Source organism: Astyanax mexicanus, chromosome 13 (assembly GCF_023375975.1).
Source record: "Astyanax mexicanus isolate ESR-SI-001 chromosome 13, AstMex3_surface, whole genome shotgun sequence".
Taxonomy (NCBI): domain Eukaryota; kingdom Metazoa; phylum Chordata; class Actinopteri; order Characiformes; family Acestrorhamphidae; genus Astyanax; species Astyanax mexicanus.
In genome coordinates this window covers 12,181,422-12,208,199 of record NC_064420.1, presented here as the reverse complement: position 1 = coordinate 12,208,199, position 26,778 = coordinate 12,181,422, and the positions used below count along the sequence as shown (strand labels likewise).

The 26,778-nt window shown below is 41.5% G+C and overlaps 1 protein-coding gene across 1 annotated transcript; it reads right to left on the bottom strand.

The window, feature by feature from the left end:
* Window positions 1–1,639: 1,639 nt before the first annotated feature.
* Window positions 1,640–25,574, bottom strand: ndnf (neuron-derived neurotrophic factor). The gene is made up of 4 exons (XM_007233405.4): window positions 25,207–25,574; window positions 10,538–10,739; window positions 7,856–7,980; window positions 1,640–3,856 (listed from the first exon to the last, which is right to left on the bottom strand). Exons 2-4 carry the CDS (start codon window positions 10,732–10,734, stop codon window positions 2,445–2,447), a joined length of 1,734 nt encoding a protein of 577 aa, XP_007233467.1. The 5' UTR covers window positions 10,735–10,739; window positions 25,207–25,574; the 3' UTR covers window positions 1,640–2,444.
* Between the last annotated feature and the right edge of the window lie 1,204 nt (window positions 25,575–26,778).

Genomic DNA, 26,778 nt, shown 5'->3' with positions numbered 1-26,778 from the left:
ACCAACCAAGATACTGGAAGCAAGTGAGCAGCATTTAATGCAGAACCTTCAAGTGAAGCTAAAACTGAAGGGTTTAAATTTTTATCTTCTATATTCATCTTTTAGTTGATGTTTCTTCATATTGCAGCTCAGTGAGTAAAAATAAGCTGCAGCTTAAAGTTTGGGTTTCATATGATGTTTACATCATGTCTTATTCTTGAATTTTTTTGGATGGTTGCAAAGCAAAAATCTAATTACACTACTTAGTTTTCCCAGAGCTCAGATCGCATGATGACTAAATAATGCATGATGATTAGAGATTAGATCAGGCCCACAAAAAAGCCATGTGGAATGCTTTGGCTTTTGCAACACGTCAGATATAAACCAATGCGTTCAAGTGGAGGATACGACATGTGCACACTGTTTTGGCAAGTGCTGCATGATTATAACATTCTATTTTGTGCTCATCATTTTATTAATCATTGTTACTTTGCTATTGTGATTTTCACACTGTAGTTCTATATAAAAAAATATTGCACAAAAAAAACGTAGGCCTATATCACAGGACAATTTCCTGAGCCCGACCTGACAAGGCCTGAGAAAAGTGGTGGGAAAAGTTTAGGTTGTGCATTGGGTCGGTCTCGGGCTGGGGACAAGAACGTAAACTCTAATGTAATTGGCGTTATATAAGTAGGTGCTGAATGTGAACCATTTTTTATTGATTACTACCTACTGAATAGACGTTAGTGCAAGTTACTAATTAATATCTAATAACACTCTCCAAAATCCTCTCCAATTTCCAAAAAGCAAGTTCCGAAAAGGAAGTTTAGTTTCCTGTCATACAGTCCCTTTACCATGTGGGCTTGAATGTCACAGTTTATTAGAGCGAATGTGTTTCCGCACACACACGTGGATCTAATTGTGAATGCAAGGTCACCATGAATCAGGTTGTTTATTGTGCAAGAGCCGCAGTTTCAGCACTGCGCGCCACTCTGCAGATTCTTTAAACAAATGAAGAACCCCAAAGCCTGTTCCGAGCTTGTTCAGGATTTGAACAGATTTGCAGGGAAAGTCGTGTATAACTGTCAGTAAGCCTGGTCTTGACAGTTCCAGACAATGTGAGTCCAGAAGTGACATCTGGATTTGCTACAGTTTCACTGTGGAAGGAATTGAGGAGGTCGAGCCGGATTGGCTGCAGGCAGGGTGAGTGAAGTGGGGCGGAGGCGGCAGTAAATCCTACCACATCATGATCTTGGAGTTATTTGATTCGTTAGAAGGAGGTGGGGTTGCATCTTCCCCCTAAACTGAGCCACCCTAAATGGGCGGGCTCATTCCTCCGCCAAGGCCGTGCTTGTCAGGCAATATTGTCACCTAGTGATGTAGGCTACATTAAGCCTGGGAGGGCATTATGTCACATGCCTCGCCTTGCTTACGGGACCCCCATTGCCGTTACGAACATGCTTGTGAGTGTGTGAAAGTGTCTTTGTGTATGTGTTTAATATATGCATGAGCTTTTCAAAACTTCCCAAAATGCTGTACCATAATCCAAGAACAGCGACCCGGTCATGGGTTAGAGGACACGGCTGCCGATCCCGATCCACCGGCCACTTTATGAGCAAGCGATTATCCCTGCTGAGAAACACAACACCAGGAGCCACACCAGGGGATTACTGGCCTCTATATTTAGGGTTTTATGTACATGAATATTGGCAGAAGCACTCTGTACATGTGACAGGCAGAGCAGACACAGAGAAAGAGCACATTTACAGAATCCCAGACTCCCAGAATCCCGATTCACTCACAGAATGAGATAATAATACACAGACAAAAAGGAGAGTGGGGTTCAGGGGTAGGGTGGTCAAGGGACACCTCAACAACTGCCCAAAATTTGTCAGATAAGTTTACAACATTTTTTTTTCCTCATATCAGAAATAATCATAGCCAATAACGAACAAAAGAACAACATAACATTTCAAATAGTGAAACGAAAACATTAAGAGGTATAAAATAATTTAAGAATCTTTCCTAAACAGTTCGTGAGTACGTTTAGGAGTCAGAGAGAGCAGACGAGGAGGCAGTAGCTATCTCTGTACAGGGGTCAGCAATAGAGGGATGAAGACGAATGTATGCATTAACGCAGTTCTCACGATGCAGCCGAAACCGAAAGAAACCCGACAGCAGGTCCCGGTGTCTCTCCAGCAGGAAACATCAGTCTCGGCTCGTTAACAGGACTCGTTATGAGAAATATACAGGATGCTATCTCTCTCTAAAGAAGAAGCAGTTCAGTCTCTGCCACACAGAGCTGACGGTGTGCACCAAGTAGTCAGTCTGCAAAAAAAACTTAGTAGAATATCACTTCCAGTTAAATAAACTTCTTTTTTCTCATTATATATATAATATATTTACTTCTGTGCAGAGTCTGTTTTTTGTGTTTTTGCATTTTTTTCCGTAATATTTATTTTCTTTTAGCAGTACTTCCTTGTTTTCACCAGTTTACTCTGGTACTTGACCGAATGGCCGCTGTGGCCGACGGCATAAACATCCAGTAGGTAGCTCTTGCCGGGCTCCAGCCCTCCGACAGTCTCTGTGGTGACAGCCTTTTGCGGGTTGGCGCTGTGGAAGTACTTGCAGAGGACCTTCTCAGACTTGCGGCGGCTCTGAGGCCCGGCACACTGATTCTGTTCCCGGCGCCGCTGCTCTTCCCCATAACTCTCGTCCACCTGGCGTCTGTATACGCAGTACTTGTTCCTCTCCTGCGTGCCGAGCCATGCCACCGTCACAGAGGTGCAGGTGCGAAGCTTGTCAAAGGCCTTGATGCGTGTGTCCTCAGGCAAAGAAGGGAAGGGCTGTTTGGCACCCTGGCGTGTGCTGGCCAGGACCTTTAACGTAGAGGCACCTTTGCGGGATCCTCGGAGACGGATCAGGTACTTGGCTTTGGCTTTTCCACGAAGCTGGAACTGCCTGACACCCTCCACATTCTGTGAGAGGAGGAGCTTGCCATCACGACGCACCTGAAGCTGCACAGCATCCAGACAAGCGTGGACGTAGAGGGTCACCCGCTGGTGTGAAGAGACCGGCGCGAAGCGAAGGAACTTGCTTCCCTTCCTCTTAATGAAAACGTCCACCACTTTGCCATCCTTCAGCTCCACCGTTTTCTGCTCTGCCTCCTGCTTGGTGCGAGCGAAGGTGCCCACGTAGGCTGTGCTGGTGTTGGTGGCTGTGTTGACAGCGAACACGTCAAAGTAGTACTGCGTGTCCGGCTTCAGGTCTGAGATGGTAAAGATGTTCTTGTTGCCAATGCAAATCTTACGGATGTCCGAGACCCTGGGCTTTGGGATGTAGGGACGAGACATCTTGCTACCCATTGCACGGTTGGTGGCCAGAGAGCGATCTTTGATGAAGTCATTCTCGGACGGGACGAAGCCGAAGTGGGCGAAGTCAAATGGGCTGAAGTCCCGGCCAGGCTTGGGTGCAGCCATGAAGATGTCGTCCATTCCCATCTTGGCCTCTGCTGCGCACAGGCTCTTGAAGTTGTGCTCCTTGTTGATGACCACACAGTACTGCACAGGCTGGCCCATCAACGATCCTGTAGGTGTGGGCTTCCAGGCCAGGGTGACAGTGGTGCGACCCAAGGCGGTCACATCCACACGGGGATCGTAGGGCAGCTCTGGGTAGGGTTGGTCAGATTCCGGAGTGGTACTTGCATAGATTTTAAAGTTGCTGTCCTTCTCAGTGGAGAGGATCTCCATCTGGTAAAGGCCGGATGGCGAGCTGGTGGACACAAAGGATTCCACATCGTTGCCTTTATAGGTGAAGAGCTCGGTACCTTCGCTGGCCGTCACTTGTTGCTTCTGCTGCTCCAAAGGCTCTGGTTCTCCTGTAAAAGACACAAATGCACCCAATATTTAGGTTTTGGAGACACTACGGCTAAACCTCTTACAGACAAAGCCATGCATAAGGTGAGAACAGCTGAGAAAATGGCCTACACACTTTTCCAACTGTTTTCAGACTGGCTGAAAGAACATATATCATCATAATGGGATTTACACAAAGGTGCCGAAATTGACAAATGCATTAAGGAAGCTATTCATAACAATTTAGGAAAGCTGCATTCCGAGTCCAACAAATCTACCTAGTCTCTGCAATAATGATGCACTTCCACTCTTGACCCCCAAATCCTTGCTTTTTTTACTCTTACTTGTTTGTTTTCCTTCCCTCCTTCACCAGACCCCAATTAGCAACAAGGCTAAACAAGCTGCAGTTTAACTGAGTGCTCAGCGTTTTAGCATGCTGGTCCTGGTGAGGTCACTGTGACCGTCCCCGGGCCCTAGTGGTCGATTATCTGTTGACGGCACTAGCCGAGGTGTTTTCTCTCCAAACACTGCTCGACATCACAGCCCCACGTTCACTTTGCCTTCCCCACAATCCCCCACAATCCTCTGTGCTCCATACAGAGGTGCCTTGTAGCCTCGCTGGCCTGCAGTCCCCATTCAGGCCCTCTCCTTTCAGCTCGGGGAGAAAGCATAATATTATGTTTGTCAACCGGAGAGAGCCCTCGCCGGTGCACTAAATTAACACACGTCGTGCTCAAAGACGCCGCTGCCTCTGGAGGCATTTCGTAAATATAGAAAAAGGCTCATGGATTATGTACGGACACCCAGCGCTTGTGTAGATTTATGTATATTTCGGTATATTTACAGGTTACAGTATGCTGTGCAGCTCTATCTCACTGTGTACATACGAATACTTTCCAAAGCTGAGTCACAGGACTGAGGCACATTGCTCTGTTCCAGTTTCTTGCTCAGATCCTATCTTGGAGCCTTGACGTTTCACAAATTCTAACTTGTATGTGAACCTTATCTGTTGTTAGTGTGAACACTCTTCTGCCCTGAAAGGACCTGGAGGAGCCTGTATTTTATCACTGATTACGATATGCCAACACACACTGCCAACTGTTGGTGAGAAGCATGGTGAACGGCTCTTCCTCAGGAACCCTGACAGCTGCAAATTTAGAACATCAGGGAAAGCAGGGGGGGGGCTTTTACAATTTCCCTAAAATCTGGACCAATCAGTGGATTACAGGGAGAGTGAGTGATGAGGGTTCTGCTGTTCGTCAGAACGGCCATGGGGAACATAAAGCCTGGGACACATTACTGTACACACAGACCCCCATCAGATACAGCCACACAATCTCACGACATTACGGGAACCAGTATATCATCTGACCAATAGTACGGCACGATGGTAACCCATTTGTGTGCCAGAACTACATTTAGTATGACAATGAAAAATGCCACAGAGCTGATTGTTCTAAAACATGCAGTTATACAATATATAAACTCAGTTTAAATTGAAAATGGGGAAAAATAGTTAAATATGATTATTCATTGGTTATTTCAACCATACACTACATTACACTTTACTGTAGTTTCATAAGTGTAGAATCAGTGTTATGAATTCCAAAGTAAAAAATTACAATGTTTTTAACCCCATCTCTATTTCTCACATTCCCAGTATGAAGCAGCTGTCCACTGGCTTCTGATTATAGATCACCTAATCTTTATCATAGACTACACTACATTGCATAAAAATATAGTATTTGTAAACACATACTTTTGCCAACAGTTGGTTTCAGGTTCTCTAGGGCTTAGTAAAGATAAAGAAGTATTTAAAAGTTTAAAAGTGTGTTCTATATTGTTGCTGTAATGGCAAAAACTAGTATATAAAAATTATTACAAAAGAACTAGAGGAGAAGGGCAAAAATCGTATTAAACTTTCAACAGTCAAGTCATTTTAGAGCATTGCATCAGAAACTGCATCAGTGCTGCAGGTGTTTTTTTTTAAACACTGTGTCCATGCACTGTCCACTGAAGCTCATATATAAGTTAATCGTCTGGTCTCGTCTTAAGCTGTGTTAACAGGACACTGCCCACAGGACAATGCTCACAGGACTGAGATGTTGTCTGGATATTTCTGGTTGGTGGATTATTTTTAGTCCAGCAGTGACACTGGGGTGTTTAAAACCTCCAGCAGCACTGCTGTGTCTAATCCTGTGTCTGATACCACCACTATAAAACTACTAACACACCTCTATCAACCCGAATTTTACCTACACTGTGGTGGTCTATACTGTAGGGTCCTGGGCATTGAAGAACAGGGTGAAAGGAGGATAATAAAGAATGCAGAGAAACAGATACTACAGGACTACAGTTACTATAGATACTATAGAACTACAACATGCATCTATGTGATCGGTGGAGCTAATTATTAAATGGAGTATAGTGAATATAGAAACAAGATAAAAATTCAGGTCAAGATTGTAAGACCAATAATCTTTTGCCTTTTCTCTCTATATGCATCTCTGCATAAAACCACTACCCTACATATTTTAAATGTGGTGGGCTTGGGGAGTATGGTTTGGAGGGGGCTTTGTTGAATTTTTGTGTTTTTCAGATCCTCTCCAGATGCAGGAGGAGCAGAAACGGGGGAAGTGGTGAGAAGAAAGAGTGAGAAAAGCGAGGGGCTGGAGCGAAAGGAAAAGAGCAGTCAGCTCGAGCAGGAGTTATGACCTTTCTTTGACAAGGGTGGTAGGGAGAAGAAATGGGGGGCCGTGACCCCTTTTTGCTTGAATTATGCGCTGATTTGATTGGGACATAGGAAGGACTCCTAAGAGTCTATTCACCCTGTATTTATAAACCCTCTCTTTTTTCTCTCTCTCTCATGCTCTCAGTCTCTCTCTCTTTACCTCTCTGGCTTCCAGTGCAGACTGTGGACGTCACAAGCGCTTCATCAGCACGTCAAGTGTGGTCACATTGGGATGAAGACCCGTACACACACACACACACACACACACACACACACCCTAACGACTGACCGCACTGGAAAAGACCACCACCTCTCAGACAACAAATATTTACGCAGTTTCTTGCTTCTTCACTTTGCATGCGAGCTCCCATTCATCTAACCTTTCCTCTGTTTTCATAAATCAATCTACAGCTATTTTTACACAAGCCCACCTCTCCCAGAGATACTCCTCGACTCCTTTGGTTGGTAAAAAAAAAATAAACTGCAAACTTGTTGGTCAGCACACATTCACTTTACTGTAGTTTCATAAGTGTAGAATCAGTGTTATGAATTCCAAAGTAAAAAATTACAATGTTTTTAACCCAATCTCTATTTCTCACATTCCCAGTATGAAGCAGCTGTCCACTGGCTTCTGATTATAGATCACCTTATTTTTATCATCTTAAATTATGGCCTACACTGTAAATGCATTGCTGTTTCAATTGAAAGTAATCTGTATTTACTTACTAATACTTATTTACCTATAGTAAGTCTTACATTCTGTTAACAAACGATTTGAAGTTCTGCTTCAAGAAAACTGACTTTTTTAGATTAGATTTCTTTTGATTCATTCAAATTCAGTAAACATATCATCATACCGAGGTTTTGGTGTTTTTGCTTTTTTTTACATAACGTTTGTCTTTATTTTCTATCAGGGTTTTTATAATAGAAATAGAAATGCACCAAATTTACTTGGAATCTATCCCACTGTTGCTTAGTGCTAAGATATATATATATATTTTTTAGATTTGTTGTCTTTATTTTATATAACTCGTAAGTTAATGTGAACACAAATAATCAACCTGGTATAATAGGATCTGTTCTAAATCCTTGTAGGTTGCATTTATTGCTAATAATAAATAGCTTTTTAATAACAGAAATGAACAGCAATGTCATTTTATATTGATTAAACTCAATTAAACTCAAAACGTTTATTTGAGACTATTATTTGAGATTTTATTATTCAAAGTTTTTTTTTTCTACTTCTTTTTACTTTATGGAGCAGCTGCAGGAGTGGAACTGCATAATTTACCTGATCCCTCTCCGCTGGCATCTTCTGGAAGCTCTTGCAGCGTCAGCCTCCACTCTAGAGGAGCGTCACATGGGGTCACCGTCACAGACAGGGGTGTGTTGTCCTCCTCCACCACAAAGTAGTACCTGCAACAACATGACCAACTTCAGCTACTGTACCTTTGATTGTTGTTCTCAATAATACAAAAAATAGCTTTATACTATTACAACTAAACCCTCTAACCGCATCTATCAATCACTGTGGAGGAGAAGCTCCACAGTGTAACATGGCAATGCATTATTTACAAACATTGTTTAAAAATATTGTGGAAAAAATATTTTTTTTCAATGGCAGTGCTAAACGAATCATTTGTAGCAGCTTTATTTTACAGGAGTGTGGTTGTGGCATCACTGGGAATCAAACTTTGACAGATGTTCCTTTTTCATCAGTTCTTAGTCTTAGAGCTGTCACTGTAATCACATTATCGATTCATCGTACAATATTTGGACATGACCTTTGAGGCAAAATGAGGATTTGTTATTTGATAATGCTTTTGCCTTTTTTTAGGGGAAACTTATAAACTTGCTGGTGGGAGATAACTTTACAGCCTGTCTTTGCCAAGTCTAGAAAGTGTTTGTAGCAGTGTTGCACCTCGTCAGTATGGGCATTTGAACCCACAACCTTCTGATGATGTTTTCAATTGCATTTTTTTAAGCTTATTGACTCACTTGGGGGAGATCATTTTGCTGCCTGACTCTGCCTGAAGTCTAGGGGTAGCACAATGTTGCTAACAGTGTTTCTGCCCTGTTGTACCCAATCGGAACTGGAATTTATTCTTTCCATTTTTTTGTCCAATATTTGTCCATGCAGTTTTCGTTGTCATTTGAAAATATGGTCAAATAAAACCGGATGGGAGCGTATCCAGCAAGCTATTGCCTGTTGAGTTGCCACATGATACCACCAGACTTTTCGCTGACCCGTGTCATAAGCCAATTAAAAAACACAAGGGTTTGACTTTGTATGATTATTGCTTCATTAGCAGTTTAAAACAAACATGTGGAAAGATTTATTAGCGAGGCTGACAGAGAAAACAGGGGGGTGAAAAAGTCAACCAAACCAAACAAACACAAAGTGAAGTGCTGTAGTGAAGGAGGCTCCCCCAGCAGAGTTACACTAGAAAGCAGGGAGTGTGGGAACGAGGCCATGTGTGTTCTGCATGTTCGAGCTGATTAATTCACGTAGGATTGCACTGACCCTCTCCGAATCAGCCCCGTCCCCATTTCCATTACCCCAACATCAGCCTGTGTAAGAGTAAGTGGGTGTACTGGTAGAGCCACCTGTTTCTCTGAACACTTCCTCATCAAAAGAACTTCTCCTTCAAACACACATAAACACACACACGCACTTCCCAGCAACTCATCCATAATGCATGCCTCCGTATGCCCTCTTCAGCTGCACGATGGCTTTAATAGATTCCATATTCTCCATTAGCACACTCAAAACATATCCAGACATCTACAAGCTAAGTGAAGCTCTGTTCTCTAAAGTCTGAGGAAGAATGATTGAGGAGATACTGTATATAAGCCTTTATGGTGAGGGAAGAGTGTATTTGAAAGACTTCTCACTGGAACAGGCGTGTGTATGCTATTCTTATCACAATTTTTCTGGGTATTCTTCAAATTAGTAGTTTCTCTATCATCTCATTTTTTAATTATCGATAATTGTACAGCTCAACACGCTGAGAACACTAACTGTCAGTGCTGTTATATCAGCCAACAGATACCCTTACTGGCCAGTATCACAATAAGTGCCATAGGAGCTGAAGGACCATTGACCCATCAAGTGAGAGGAGGCAATTAATGCTCTCTAGAACTACCAGTCTCTACAAACACAGGTGCTACATATACATTCAGTTTAATTCCATATAGATTTTGTGTAATGGAGATGTTCCATTGCCATAACATTTTAATTGGTAAATAATATTTACATTTAATTATTTACATTTTATAAAGGTTATGGGAATTAAACCAACATTTTGACACATGTGCAACTAGACAGATTTACCTTTTTTACACCAATTTTTTTGGTCTTAGTCTTTTTTATAGAACACTGACCAGAATGTAAATTCTATTAATGTAATTATTGGAGGAACTGCAGACTATTTAAAAAGAAAATAGGCTTGGTACTTAGTATGGGATAGGGTTTGAATTGTAATTTTAAGGATCTTTAAGGATCTGTCACTACTAATGCATTTTAATCATGATCATGAGATAAATCAAGAAAAATGTTATGTACCATAAAAATGTTTTTAAATATTGTGATTTTATATTTTTACCACATCACCCACATGAGTTTAATCGGTTTTCTGACCTTAATATCATCTACTGGGTTTTCTTGCATGTTTGTGAAAATATAAATAACTTTCATATATTTTATTCCAATATTTTAGCCAATCACACAATGATTAATGCATTAGCACTGGCACCTCCATTCACAGAGAGTGCATTGCGGCACTTGAAGGATAAAAACATATTTTGGCATCTATTCCAAAATATTATTAAATAAAAGCATTTTTTTTTCTTTTATGAGGGTGTAATTGCATTAGTATCCTACTGTATTGGCATTACACCAGTAGCATTAAGGCCTTAAAATGCTAATAATATTGATTATTGCAATCTTTTCTGTGTGTGTGTGTGTGTGTACCTCTTGGGAGTGTCTCTGAACAGGTATCCACTGATCTCTGCTCCGTCAGGAATAACAGACGAGTCGTGGAACAGAGCTTTATCCCGGATCTGCATCTGAAACAGGCCTTCATCACGAGTGGGCAACTTCTGCCCCACCACAGCCAGCGCCAACACCAGCAGCCCCCCAACCCCACTCCAGCCAATCACCAGCCTCATCCTGCCTGAGAAAACAGAGACAAGAGAAGAGAGAATCTGTGTTAGTGCTTTAAAAAAACGACATAAACACTGATAATCCAAAGTAACAAAGACATGATTTGACTGGATATTAATGACGCTGAATGTCTTGAATGTTTTGGTGCAAAACTGAATCTAACTTCTATCAGTTACAAACTTATTATGTAACAGTTAATCCTTTAAACTCTTAAGACCTTCATACCTCCTGAAGAGGTCCATACCTCAATTTCTCACTCTTAAACGATATGTTACATACTGTAGAATTCTTTTGGTAGTTACCTAATAATTCTGTTCATTTGCTGAAAGATTAATACTAAATGAATGAGATCTTAAAAAAAACATACTCTATATGTAATGACGGGACATTTTTAAATATTAGATCTATATTAATATTACTTAAAATGCTAAACATCTAGAAAATCAGATGTTTGCACAGATGTGTAGATTTTGCCCTTTAATCTTCACTAAAATAGATGCTACAAAAGATTCTCTGAGAAATTCCAAATGTAATAGCCATTTGATGAAGATCCCTTTGACCCAGAATTTCCATATGAGTGCATCCTAATGTAATAAAAATGTGCAGCAAGTACTGTGGGTTCATTAAGCTCCTGGCTGGCTCCTCTACTGTGCACTAATTGCTTTACAAGTTTATATAAGCTCAGGTGGTCGGTGTCTGGCTTGTAAAATCACACTACTACACTATTAAAACAAATACCGTCCAAACTGACCTGTGCTCCGATTCACTGATGCTTTGGCGCTCTCCTGATCTGAGCACAGTGGATACAGCTGTGATACAGTTGCATTTCACGTATTTCACTGATGGTATGCAAATACTTCTACTGCTTCTGTCCTTAACAGATTAACACACGCAAAACACACATACTCATATGCTTCTATCAGGTGGGTCACATACACCAAACACTATACCAGGCAGATAAACCCATTTCTGAGTCCATGCCGATAAATCCTCTAAATGATTGTCTTACTGACCTATTATCCCTAAATGAAACTCATTAAAGTTATCTAACAGTGCTTACAGCTAGCACTGAACCTGCAACTTGGCTTACAAAGCACACACACACACACACACGTACATACAAACACACACACAGACAGATGTGAAGCACATGTGGCTGTTTGTATTTGTTCTGGAACGCTTGGGTCACCCTAACTACTTCATTTGTCAAGTTAGTTCCCTTTTTCCTGGCCGCTCTTGAGCCAATCCAGCCAACGCTAGAACATCTGGCGTGTGCTCAGACAGTGTGAAGATCTTATCACTGTGCTAACAGCACACATGCTTTAAGACCTACAGAATGTGTGGTGCATTCTCCATTTCTGCTCCAAAACTGATGAATGTTCTTTTAGGTCACTGATTAAAGGAATAAATCGGTGATTTTCAGCTTAATCTGGACTGGTAGCCTATAAACGTCTATAAACACAGACAAAATGCAGGTGCATTAAGGTTACAAACCAGGAAACCCGACTGCTATGGGTTCCAAAAAATCTTACAGAAAATAAGCCGGGCTTCCATTCAAATATTTAGCAAATATTTAGCAATTTTAAAGATGTAGGAAAATATCAATTAAACCAAAGTATCGCAATATTATGTTTTTCAATACTGTTTACATTCTCAAAAACACAAGTACTTGTTTTTAATTAATATAGATTACATGCAAAGACTGGGGTCATACAGTGGTTCATGTAGTGATGTGTTTAAACCCCGCCCCTAAAAAGCTTATTCTTATTCTTCAGTCTTTAGATTCCACTGTTCCAAATGAATAAAAAGCAAACTTTCCATTTACTCACATTTTATGCATATATGTGTTTTTTTTATACTATGGCGCTTTTCCTATAGTAAATTGCAATATATAGTTTTTAGGACCTAGTTTCCCCCGGTGCAAACTACTAGTACTAGTACTTTCTACACAGACCAAACAAGCTGTATATGTGTGTGCTACTTGAATTAGGGTGTGTTGGTGTCTTGAGTATCTGACGCACCTGCATTTTTATTTCCAGACCACCATGCCCATTGGTATAGATATAATCCTAAACTAACCTAAGCTATTTTAACGGCACAGGTGCAAGACATGAAAATGGACTGTTGACAGGGTCTAAGATAGCAATGAGCATCACGGTACGCCCTTAAACTGTTCTGTTGTCTTTAGAGAGCAATCTTCACTGCTGTAGGCTGGCAATATTGTCTGTTAATAATGCATAAAAGACACAAGAAGGTTTTGGTTAGAAATCATGTTTTTAGTGGTAAAAACAAAGGATCAGTACTGCATGTCTGACTAGAATTATGCCTGGTTTGGCCCAGAATCTAATTCACTGGCATCTCTAGCAAACTGTAAATTAACATGCAATCAGGATGTTGGAACATGCAGTACTTTGACCCGGATATGAGCTGAGGATTTGGTCCAGAATCAGGCCTAGACTTAAACCAAGTTCTGGGCTGATGCAACTCAAGCTCAGCGTGGGGTGTTTGGCCCAGACATGACCAGAGAATTGTTTGCTATCTGGGTTATTGGGCATAAAAATCCTGGATTGGTCCTTTGAGATACCAGGTTGGTCCACAGGACAATGTCTCATTTGGGGTTAGCAATGCTAACTGGACGTGGACTCGTCCACCGGTGACTACATTATTCCCACCAGCCCATCGGTGTCTGGCCAATACCCAGCATGCAGCACTGGTTCATGTCACGCCAGCCTCGCCCCACAGTGGAGGTCAGATCACATCCCCTGCCTATTGATTGGGCCTCATTGATCGAAGCTGATGGGAAGGCCCAGTCCCCGCTGATATAATCAGGCTAATGATGGCAGATTAGTCCGATACTTTACTGCCATTTTACTGCAGGAGAGAAAGAGAATAAGAGCGAGTGTCCTTTTAATGACCCTTCTTCCACCCCCACCTCTCTTTTCTCATCATCTCTCTCTCTTTCACTCTATTCTAGGCCTTCCTCATTCAGGCTTTGTCTTGCTTTGTTTTCGCTCCTTCTATCACTCCCTGCCCAGCTCTTCTTAGTGTCCCACTTCCTTCCTCAGTAATTTGGAATATACACAACTTTCATTCTGTAATTTCAACACATTCATGTAGAGAATTTGCTCAAACAAAGGTGGAAATGCCAAGCCTAACCCATAAAAAATTACATTTGTGATTCACCACTTCTGCAGAAATTCAGGCCCCATCCACACATGAATGGATGGATTTTTTTTAACAGTGTTTCTAAAGATTTGTCTACACAGAAAAGCAAAAACGACTTCAAACCTTTACATGATCAGGCCAGCCCAGCAGGGGCTCAGATTGACTTAATTCATCATGAAACAGCATAATGGCCAAAATAGACAATGCTATAAATGATGAGAATGATCATATTTTTGTAATCTGACCTTTTTTAGTTTCATTTAAAATGTTTTGTGCTTCCCCCCATTTATAGAGATCAGAGCCTGGTCTTCTGTGATTAAAAAACTGCCGCAATGCAAAGAAGGCAGCTGAATAAATCGCATGTTTATGCCCAACATTCCCAATGCCAACACTGGACTTCTAGGGTCATAACAAGTGCACTTTACCAAAAACTGTTTAACAGGGTTTCCCCCAGGATTTCCTTGAAGGTGCGGTGGCAGGACCCCCCGGTTGGGAACCGATAATTTATATCACGTTAATGATATCACGATATAACACAATTACACATGTTTCCAGTTATTTTCTTTATTTCCAACTGTCACTGAAAAATGCCCACTTAAAACAAAAAGTTGCAAAAAGTAGGTTTCTTTAAAATAAATCCTTATTGTTCTTTTTTCAGATACGGTAAACGTAAAAGTGTGCAACACAAAATGTTAAATTATACATATCAATATCTTTAATCTTTAATTTAATTACAATAAAATGTTTACTGGACCGTGAAAACAAATGCATCACAGAGCTGTTCTAGGGTGCCTCTATTCTAGGGCCCTACATCCTTGCTTTATGACAGCTCCAGAAACAGAAACAGCGTGATTTTCACTCCACCAGGTGAGTGAGCCTGAGTGGACACCTGCGTAAGTTGAAGCTGTTTAATCACTGTTTAATTCATCTCTCTCGCTCGCGCGCGCGCATTATGTTTCAGTCTCTCTCTCTCTCTCTCTCTCTCTCTCTCTCTCTCTCTCTCGCATTATGTTTCAGTCTCTCTCTCTCGCTATTTACAGGCGCGCTCTCGCTCTCTCTCTCTCTCTCGCGTTATGTTTCAGTCTCTCTCTCTCGCTGTGTCCTATACTCACACTCTCTCTCTCGCGCGCGCGTTATGTTGGCACTGCATGACTAACTACCGATTTCCACCCCCGAAGTTCAACACATGGCTGACGGAATTATTCCCCCCTAAATTTAGCTCCGGCAAATTTAAGACATTTTGGTTGAAATTTTAAGACAAAATAAGACTTTTCAAGGCCTTATTTGACAAAAATGAAATTTAATACCATTTAAGACTTTTTAAGGACCCGCGGCCACCCTGCTACATGTGCAGGACTGGAACACAGCTGTGCGTTTAGGAATTACGGCTAGAGAAGCCCTCACCTGTAGCCTCCCGAAATAGATGCAACATGCGAAACCAGCCGTGTTGTGTAGGCTACGTCTACAACATATTACCGATATAACCCTTGAACAATGTTCAACAACTTGTTCACAAATATAAAAAAACATCATTTCAGCGCCACATACCTCGGATTCAGTTGTCCAGTTTGACAGCTTGTGTCCTGTCGAGATGATCAAATTCCAGTGTCAGAAACGAGAGAGGGCGGGGCAACGCTGATCAAGCGCGGGAAAAACGCCGGGCTCCGAATTTTCACGAAGGGTGGCGGGGAAGAACGAAGGCGTGGCGGACCGCCGCACTGAAATGAACGTGGCGGAAACCCTGGTTTAAACCTTTAAATCAAGTGGCTCTTTAAAAGGTTCTTTACACTCAACTTCTCACACTTACACATGTTACAAATATGGTTCTTTACAGAACCAAGAATGTTTCTTCTGTGGCATTAATAAAAAAAAATCAATTAGCACCTTTAATTATAATCTCCTTAATGTGGAAAAAGTTATTTTTTATATGTTCTTCTCCAGATTCAACACTGTAGCCGTTCCACTGTTTCCTCCCTTTTGGCCGGCGTTCTAATTCTTGATGGTCTGACTCCACATTGCGTATCACGCTTCGTTCTGATCTTTCCCACTGGGTGGAAAGCTTCCGGCTTGTTTGTGTGTCAACAACAAACTGTATGGTAGAGTATTTTGTGTGGCCCTAGACATGGATGTAGCGTGCAATTCTGGTTTCTTTGATGTTCTCCTTCTAGAACATGAGCTCTACTGGTTGGTCTCGAAGAACAGGAGAGCGTCGGAGCTCTGCAGCAGGTTCCCGCGGACGTTGTTGCCTTTCCCACAGCGAGAGGCAGCGTTCTCGTGCTAAAATAGAACTTCAAAACGGTCCCATCTGGAACAAATAACGCTTAATGTTTAATTAGAGCCGAGCAGAATGTCTGATCATAATTTGAGTGGGGATAATTGGAAGGCAGGGCCGGCCACAATCGTGTCAACTTTGTTTTGCTGCTGCGTCGTATTTATTTATTTATTTATTTCCTAGTTGTCCGATGATTTTATAGTGACAGGCAGCTTTGTTGGGCCTGTTAAAACAACAGGAACGGGACGTGTGATGAATTGACCGCCATTGTGATTGGCGAGTGTGGACGTTACGATGCCAGTTGGGGGCCGAGGGGATAATTCCAAACAGCTTCAAGTCTTTGAGGATAATAACCGGCCGTGGATTGTTTGTACGAGCATATTCAAACTGCCCTTAATCACTTACATGAAAGCCAAATTAAACCAAACACTCGACTTCAATGTGGCCATTTGACTAATTTCTGCCGAGTTGTTCAAACCATAACTCTCCACTAATCCCCTTTCTGTGATCTCGACAATCATCAAAGAAAACAAGTGTACATGGATCACGATTCCTCGGCACCAGCTGCACTCAGAAACCAGCAAGTGCTGGGAAAATGACTGATTGCTCTCAGCTCCCAATGGTGTGATTTCCCCCCCATTAAGCCACATTCTCTAAAAATAGCTCTCGCCATAAGAATACAATTAAAAGCACAATATTTTCCTCCGCTGAGCGTATGACTGTGTGCGCAAGAGGCCTAAACAATGAACCCACACGCTAACAATCAGCAGTCGACCATCACTGTAAAGTGGGATCTTGAGAGGGAAAAGTGTGTGAAAAGTGTTAATCAATGGAAAGGTGAAAGAAATCAATCAGCTCAGATCAATACTGTCTTTAATAAGTCAATCAGTGAGTCGATAGCCGGGATGTAAAAGGTGTTAATGAGCAGCAGAGTCATGCTGCTCAGCTAAATCTGCTCAGGCAGGGTAGACAGGAGAAGTCGGAGTGTACTAGAGTCTATGGCTCTATTAGCAGGTTGCCAGCACACACACATACACACACACACACATATATATGCACACGCTCATTCAGTCACATATGAGCAGCACATGTATGTTAAATGCACAGAAGCAGCAGCAGCACCAACGGTGTAGAGACACACATCCTCTGTGGAGCGGTTTCCATGTGTCAATCACAGCAGTCCTGCCCACAAACACATGCAGAAATCAGGCATCATTCATGTCTATACATATGTGGTAAATGTGTGCAGCTTTATAGAGACACCTGTACCAAAAATGTACCTATTGTATACAAATACATATAGATGTAGAGAGAGATACTTATGTATACAGCGATCAGGCATAACATTATGATCTCCTCCTTGTTTCTACACCCATTAGTATCATTGCTGGAAAGAGAATAGCCCACCAACAGTGTCCTGAGGGCTGCATGCTCTGGGCAATGTCATGTGACCAATAAGGAAGGACAAGAGAATGTCCAGATTCTGTTTTTGACTTTATATCTACCAGGTGATAGATGTAAACTACTATATGGCTACTATAGCCATTGCTGGGTCTGATCTATTTTTACCAGCACAACGCACACTGACAAACACCACCACTATACCAGTGTCAGTGCAGTGCTGAGAATGACACACCACCAAAATGATACCTACTTTGCAGGATCCTAGGTGGTCATAATGTTACGCTTGATTGGTGTATATTATCATCTACATCTGCCTATCTATCCATCTGGACTTACATGTGTTTTTAAAAAACATCCCCAAGGACTAAAAAAGAGCAAGAACCAAAGGACAAAAGTTGGTCCTCAGGCAGTATGGTAAATGGAGCACCATCATTCCAGAAAACACAGTTCCACTGCTCCACAGCTCAGTGCTGGGGGCTTTATACCCCTCTAGCTCTCCTGGTCCCTGTAGGACAATTTTGCTGGTGCTTTTATGAGCAGTTGCACAGCTGTGCAAATCCAGTCCAGCATATCTGACTACAAAAAAAACACAAACCCATTACAACAGAAAAGATTTCAAATAGCACTTCTAATGCCCGGCCTCTGCAGGTCAGGTCTAAGTGTGATGACCCGGTTCAGTCCAGATGGAGGTCATTTAACAGCAAGGAACAAAAAAAATCAATGCTCAAATTTCAGCATTCATGCGTTTCAGCTTTTAGACTGAGGCCTGGTTGACACTGGCAGGGTTTTGTGCTAGTTGGAGGAAGAGGCTGCTTTCACACCTAGCCTGTATCCTTTATTTTTGGATTGTCGTGTTTTTTTTTACATTGAAATTAAATCTACAATACTATGCCACTGCATAGGTAATAATACAGATACAGCCCTCAAAATCGATTAAAATCTATGCTATGTCTTGATTCAGGTTCAGATCCCATCTGGCATCTTTCCAACTGAAGTACAATAAGAGAACCAAAGCAAACTGAATTACGATTCACTTTTTCTGGACCTGGGAATACTTGCTCCATTTGTCAGGGAGCAGGGAGTATCTCTGGTCCCCCCATTGCTGTGAGCAGACTATGGTGCAGTCTTCTGCAGGTGTGGATGCTATCCACTCCTAGTGAAGCGTGTGGGGTCCGGTGATTAGTTAATTTGTAAAGTTACTTATCGTATTATCTCCCTTTTCATCAGTATATCCTAATAAACCACACTGTAATAAGCTCTGCTTGATAGAGTAAATGCGGGTACTGACAGCATGATGACAAGCAACTTGTCTTGCGCTGACCTGGATAATTATCTGCTTCTGCATTTTAAATTGTATGCATCTCACCACAACAGTGCTGTTCCTTACTAATGTAGTATTTTTAATTAAGCAAAAATAATAAAAGCACCAAATAGTTGAAGATTTGCAAACTTATATGCAGGAGAGAGATGTTCGATTTCAAGCAAAATTGATCCACAGTTCGAAAGTGTTCTTGTGTGTGGAAACAAACCAGTGATAACAAGCTCCTCCAATAAAAGTGGAGCAGAATCACAGGTGTGCAAATAATTGGAAAAAATAAACTGAACTAGAAACAAAACATGTGACTGATTTGCACCAAGAAAAGGTTGGACTGAAGATGCTCTCTGTGCTCTTACTTAGAAAGAGCTCCTCAAAATCCAGCATCAGCCTTAAGCCTAAAGGGGAATTCCAGCAAATTTTCTAAATTCACTCAAATCTAAACAAAGTCAGAGTGGACCACTGTGGTGAAATCTATCAACTATTGTGTAAACATGGTTTCAGATATCAAGCTGTGTAGTTGCACCCATTAGGCATTGTAGGTACTATACTCTTTATACGTCTGTTTATATTTACCACCACTGTGAACAATTTAATCTCAGTAAACATTTATTGACCTCATTGTTTACAATGTTTATGATGCCATACTTCCATCCTTAAATTGGTCCATTTTGGTCCATTCTGGGTTTTGGGTCATCAGGGGGCATGTTAGTGTATATGAACAGACTTACCTTAGTACCAAAAACAGCTAGAATCAACAGCTCAATACTAAACTTACAGTCCAAGCAGTTAATTTCATATCTAAACTCTACACAGTTCCAAAATAGTGTGTAGAGTCTGAATTAAACTATTGATTCTATAAGCTCTTTTTTACTTACTAAAACAAAAATCAGTCCTGTAGTTGCTAGTGAGAGAATCCAAACTGTGGACTCTTCTACACAAAGCAGAACAACGTTGAGGGTTTCTCATATCATGTCCTCTCTTAAAGGCCTAAGGGATAAAAGCACTCCAAACTACAGCAACTGGAGCCTGGAGTGTCTTCACACACAGGTTCCACAGTCCAAGATTAGCACTTAGCATGGGCGTACAAGTCCCTGTCACAGGCTCTTCAAAAACAGCTACTCACATTCTCCACCAAAGCGCATTCTCTAAGATGCTTCACGGCTTGAGAGCCCTGGCCTCGAGCTCTGTTCATCTGCCAAACCAAAGCGGCACCGCCGCACCGGGGGAGCCAAACGACACTCACAAGCATTAGCTAGCGGCTGCCAGGCTCTCGCACTCCCTGGCAAGCGTGGGGAACAGTGTTTGCTGAAGCTAAACTTAGAGGACGCTTGGCGAAGTTACTTACGTGACTGTTGACACTGGTCCCACAGAGAGAATGCCATTAGTGTGAATGCTTTAAACAGTGCAGGTGTGTGCAGACTCTCATAACTCATGACATGACCCATTCCAGCTTTGGAGCATCAGTGGCCTTCCCTGTCTGATTTGAGCATTGTAACCAGCACTGCCCACTTTTGGTGCTTTTCTATTAAAAGACACCTACACATCTCAACTAGACGATTAGAAAATGTTCTCTTTTCTGGCAACTGCAGGCAAGTTATTATGTAGTGAAGCCAATGGCTAACATGTTTTGACTTCTATAGGTAGCTTATAATGGTGGCCATCATTACAAATATGTCACAGGACTTTTTGTGTTGGACTACAGACATGTGGAAGCCATCACTCAGAAAACAAGCTATCCTTCTAAAACAGTTCCTGAACTGTTTTTAGTCACAAACATTTACCTGCTTTAAAACTAGGGATGCTATACGATACCTCGATTTATCAATATTTTCTTACACCCCCAATGTAAACCTTATCCGGTCCAAAAAGTACTCTAATTAGTGCTTCATACAGAAATGTTCCCAGGCAGCCTGTCCGAAGGTCAGTGAGGGCATTTATGCATCACAACTTTAGTAGCCTAAACTGAGGTTCTGTCAGAAGTTCCCTTCAAAGCTGCTGCCCTAAGCAGGAGAAAGATCATACAGATTACTCAAGAAAACCATTTAAACATGGGAAAGTCTACCGCTCTCCCTAAATATGCCAACACACACTCACTCACACAGATACACACCCACACACATCACCATATCAAGACGGAGGCGCGGTGGGAAAGCAGTCAATCACCGCCTTTTCTGTGTCACTGGCCCCGTGAGCACAGAGGAGCCGTTCAGAGAGCGTGTGAGGAGTGTGTGAGGCAAAAAAACCCGAGCTGTTTGTGTGTGTGCCCCCGAAGGGACCCGCTGGGAAAGAACATTCCAGAGGGAATATTCAACAGCATTTAGAGGCTGAACAGGTATGGAAATGAGGGGGTTTGTGGATTTAGAAAAGGTTAGCGGGGGGGGAAGAAGCTAGTGGGAAATCCCTGATTCTGTACCTTCTGTACAGGACGTGACATGGAGTCTCTGACCATCAAGGGCACCCAGGGCGACCCCCCGGCACTGTATAACCCTCAGCGGCCTGTCACCCTCGCCGGACGTGCAGACGGACTGCTGCAACAGTGGCGGAATTCTTGCGGTGCCTCAGTTTTCATATGCAAATGGGGGGTTTAGATACGCTATGTGACACAGACCTTCCCCATTTTCACACTTTTGTTCCACTTTTCCATTCTTTCGCTCTCTCTCCTGGAGAGAACGAGCAAGGGGAAGCAGTGAGGCTTGGCCTCACTGTTAAATAGCTACAGTTCTTTAAATTCGCTCTTGCTCTGTCTGCCTTTCATTAAGACCGAAGGGGAAAATATCACTCCCGCTAAGTCGACAGATCAGGTACCCAACGGTAGCCTACAACTCCCTTTCTCACTCCTGCTGTCCTGCTGTCCCCGCTGTTGACGTCTTGGCTAACGACAAACGACACTTTATCCATTCTTCGCAATGTTTTTCAGTTCCGAGTCAAAGAGAGAGGGAGAAACTCGCAGGAACCAAATTCTCCACAGATGGGAATTTAACCACAGCTTCACACAGAAAAAGAGAGAGCTCTTATTCATTTACACAAAGAGAAAAAAGGGGGGCTATCATCAAGATAAAAGCCTCTCCACCACAAGCCATCCTGCTCTTCTTTTCTTGTCCCCAAACCGGCCTGAGTCAGACCCTTCCGATGAATCGCATCTCAGCAGCACTATCTTAGCAAAAGCCCCAGTTCTGAAGAAGCACCTACAGTGTGGAATTAACACCATCACAACTGAATTAACACCTACGGTGTTCACTTTCAGATTAGTTTAGAACACCCACATTACCACAGAGAGCTTAACACTGGGTGAGTTTGCTGACGGACAGATCAGTTTGTTTAGGCTAGTATACCTCTCCACAGTATTAAAGCATCTAAAAAGGATTCAAAACTCTTTTTATTTAACACGTTCCTAAAAAACAAGCATGGTCATTTGACTGAATCATGTGTTTGGGTGGATGTTTCTCAAAACCTTTTCTTTTTCAGAAGATCTGTCTAAGCACAGCTAATTGCCTAGAAACATATTTTCTCCAAAGTTGCTACTATTTTACCATTAGCTTTAAATACAAACAACTCACCAGTGCTGTTAGATAATAGGTTTTCACTTGCCACAGTGGAAAAAAACACATGCAGATGCAGGTAGCCACTCCTCAAATAGACCAATCTATTTGTGCCACTGAGTGCTTGCACTGCCCCTACTGTATTTTTGTGTACTGCAGTTTGCCTATGCACAGTTCAATACTGAAGATGCGCACAACCAAGGCAACAAATAGATGCATGAAACTAATGTGTAGCTAACAACAAAAGCATTTCTAGGTTTAGGTGTAGTTAAAGTTCTCTGAGCTGTCAGATTTTCCAAACCAAACCACGTTGTTTAAACCATATCAATTTAACTTCAGTTCAGTTCAGCAGGACTGAATGACCACTATTAGCAAACGTTTTAACAGCGGTGAACTAGCTACCTCAATTAGCTTAGCTACAAAAAGCATTTAAAAAGAGAGTTAAAACCTGTGTAGAGAGGTTGGTTTTTTTTTTTTTTTAGTTTTGTACTCTTCAACTGAAGTTTAAGCTTAAAAATTGTTAAGAATTTCGCAAAGGTTTGTCACCCTCATCTGAGGGTGATAGCATTAAGCTAACTACCACAGAGCAACCATTTGTGTGTGGTTTGGGCTTGACTACTCTCTCTCTCTCTCTCTGTCTTTCTTTCTCTTTCCCTATCTCTGGCTCTATACCCTTGAATAAATGCTATTTACTATATCTTGGTTGCATTACATCTTTTAATGTTAATGATGGAAAAATAAAAACTTTAAAACTACTTTATTTAACACTGCCTCACAGGTAGGTTTAGTCTGTTGTGTTGACTTCTGTGAATGTGTTGAATTCTGACATTGAATTAAAGTTCATTTAAAGGCATTGAATGGTTGGAGCTCTAAATCTACACACACACAATGCTCTCAATGAAAAAAGGTGCTCCCAATAAATAATAAATAATAATGTTTACTATTGCTATTTATATGTGCATTTCTACACAGCAAGAACATATTGGAAGCAACTATAAGAATAGAATAGAAATAACATATACATATTTAATGTAAGTGAAGCTTAATACAAAGAGTGTGTACCACAGCGTTGAATAAACGTAAAAATCGATGTGCGTTGACGAACAAAAAAATAACGTTGATTAAATGTCCGTTTGCTCGCTCTTTCTCTCTCTCTCTCTCTCTCACACACACACTCATAGAAACATAGAGAAACACAGCCAGGCTCGAGAGTTAAATGAAAAGAGCGTGCGAGCTCCGACGTGTTTGAAAGCCTTTAACTTTTCCCGTAGTTGTAAAACCGCAGCAGAAGCAGCAGCAGCGGAACAGAGCCTCCCTCGCGCTCTGGCACCGGTTTCAAAGCGAGTGTCTTTAACTCGGAGAGTCCCGGGCTGTTCCCCACCCCTCACCCCCCACTGACCGTCCACCGATCCCGCTTTAAACCTTTTACGAGCTTTAAAACACCCGCTGACGGAACTGCACGAGCAGGTAGAGCACCTACAGTATCTGCCCGTGCACGAGACCCGCAGCACACCACTCACTCCTTCCATCAGTCCATGATCCCAGTTTAACCCAATACTGCCCGTACCTCAGCACAACTGAGAGCAGATCTGAGCACTTCTATCAAATACAACTCAAACCACATGGGGGAAAAGTCAAATTTGTAATGTGTAAATCTAATTAAACGTTTAGGTCACATTTATCTGTTCTGACTGTTAATACAACATAAAACTACATGCAGTTATAAAAGTAAAAGTATGAAAATTTTATGCAATTCCTAATGTATTAATATTTGTGTTTAATGTGTCGCATTAAAATAGTATCTATGTGACATTTAATTACTGATGTCTAGCAAAAACTACAGAAAAATCAAATAGATAAAGTTAAAAAAAAACAAAATATACATGCAATCAAGAATATGCACGTTTTTAACTAATACTTGTTCTAATATAATAGACAATAGACTGAGAATTAAAATGTCACAACTACATGCAATTATAAATTTTTAAAACTATTGGAATTAGTTTTGGTCACATTTAACTATTTGATTCTGTTTAAAAAAAGGCAAGGGAATTAAGATAATCTAAACATGTAAAGTATTAAAAATAAATGCAACCAAAAATATTTGAGTTTGCACTTTCACTTATTTATGACAATTATATCAGTCTTTCTGGATAGATTTAATTACTTCCTGTAGTATAATGAATGACATATTATGTAGTTTTTACTTAATTTATCATTTTAGTGCTAATGTTTAACAAAAACATTTTTGTTGTATTTTTGGTCTGATTAAACTACTTATTGATTGTTAACAAAACAACAAAAAACGGAAAATAAAAGTTTGGCATCTAATGAATCCTGTTTTAAATCCTGTTTAACCAAAGTTTAGCTCAAACAAACACATTTTATCACTTTCCACCAAACAGAACCATCCACAACATATTCTGATGCAGCACAGTAAACACACAGCAGTCAGACACAGGGTTAAAACTGCAGCAAACTCATTAAAACTTTGCAGAACCAAACAGAACTCTACATTACAGAACAGAAGTCTATAGAACTGAACAAAGCTCTACAGAACTGAACAGAACTCTACAGAACACTGTAGAACTCATCAAAACTCTACAGAACTCTACAAAACTCATTCAACTTTACAGAAATCTACAGAATTCACCAGAACTGAACAGAACTCATCAAAACAGAACTTTTCAGAACTGAAGATAACTCTACATTAACTCAGAACTCTAAAGAACTGAACAAAGCTCTATAAAACTCTTCAGAAGTGAACAGTTCCGTTTACCTCGCTCGGCTCTTCGGTCCCGCGCACCGCAGCTCGCCGCTCAGGCTGCAGATCAGTCCGCCGCCTCCCGGAGAGAAGTTCAGGCTGCTGTGTGTCTCCGAGCTCCGCTCTCAGATCAGCTCTCCGCCATCAAACACAGAACAGCCAAAGTCCTGAACTTTTCAGTTCTGAAATCTTCAGTCCTGAGCTCTTCAGTCCGGCTGGTCAGAACTCCTCGCTCCTCAGTGCGGTAATATCCTGAGCTGAAGGCAGAGCGAGCCCGGCTGTGTGTGAGCGCGCGCGCGTGTGTGTGTGTGTATATGTATATGTGCGTGTCGCGCGCCTGCTCTCCAGACTCCAAAAAGCCCGTGAAGTGCAGCGTGCGTGCTGCTATAGCGCGCGCTGCTCTCAGCCGCCCGCTGCTATTGGAGCGCGCAGGGCCGGCCCCGCCCACTCCAGCTCCAGGGTTACCACAGAAACCAGCTCGCGCCCGAGCCGCGGTACCACCAGCAACACCAGCAGCAACACCAGCAGCAGCAGCACAACTTTATGAATGAAGCGCTTTTAGAACCGCTCCTGAACCCAGAACCCAACAGAACACCCGAGGAAAAGTTCTGAAAAGTTAGAAAACAACATGACAGGGTGGGAAAAACGGGTAGACATGTTAACCAACAAAAGAAACCACGATCTAGAGAGCCTCTCGATTAGAAATGTACATGCAAGAATTAAAGAAATGATCTAGAGCCTCTTTTTGGAGAAAAAGTTCTAGAACTGTGTAGGCCTTGAGAGAAAAGCATTCCGGAATTATGGTGAAAAACTTTTTTAGATTGTTCTATAAGGTTTATAGTATGTCATAATGACAAAAAAGTTCTAGAACAATATAAGAATGAATGAAAGAAATCATCCAGTGCCCCCTAACTGACTATTTTTTGGAATGATTTGGAATCAGATCTTGGAAGAAAAATATTTTAGATCTATGTACAAATAAAATAAACACGTTTAAGATGTTCTCCAGGTGTTCTAAAAATTCTAGAACTATGTATAAATGAATGGAAAAACATTCTAGTAAACTGTTCTAGAGCTAAGTTGGAAACAAAAGAAAATGTGTTCTAGAATCTGGTATTGAGAGAAAACATTCTAGACCTATGGTGAATAACTGATTTTTGACTCCCAACTGGAAAGGTTATGGAACAGTATATAACTGAATAAAACAAAATATTCAAAAGCCTGTTGACAGGAGAAACATAACAAAACATTAAATGAATTAAATTTAGTATTCTAAATTGGTTCTGAAATGTTCTGACCAATTTCTATATCTAATTCTATAACCAATTATAAACGAAAGGAAAGAAATGTCCTAGAACCCCCCCAGGTTCTTGGAGGCCCCAGGTAAACATGGTAACACGCTCGTCCACACAGTTGTTTCTGCTTGAAGTCGAGATGTCGTGCTAAGCTATCGTGTGGAAAAACCTTAGTCTAATTAGTCAGTGTTTCTGTGTACACTTTATTACAGGGAGCAATTTCAGGAATGGGGGATCCCCACTACAAAGTGTTCTAGCTAGGCACTGTTTACTGTGAGGGAACAGCTGAGGG

Excerpts from the sequence above, each read along its gene's own strand:
- ndnf (XM_007233405.4), bottom strand. The coding sequence starts at position 10,734 with ATGAGGCTGGTGATTGGCTGGAGTGGGGTTGGGGGGCTGCTGGTGTTG. Across the intron at positions 7,981-10,537 it reads TTCAGAGACACTCCCAAGAG|GTACTACTTTGTGGTGGAGG; the intron begins GTACACACACAC and ends ATGTTGTTGCAG. Across the intron at positions 3,857-7,855 it reads TGCCAGCGGAGAGGGATCAG|GAGAACCAGAGCCTTTGGAG; the intron begins GTAAATTATGCA and ends TGTCTTTTACAG.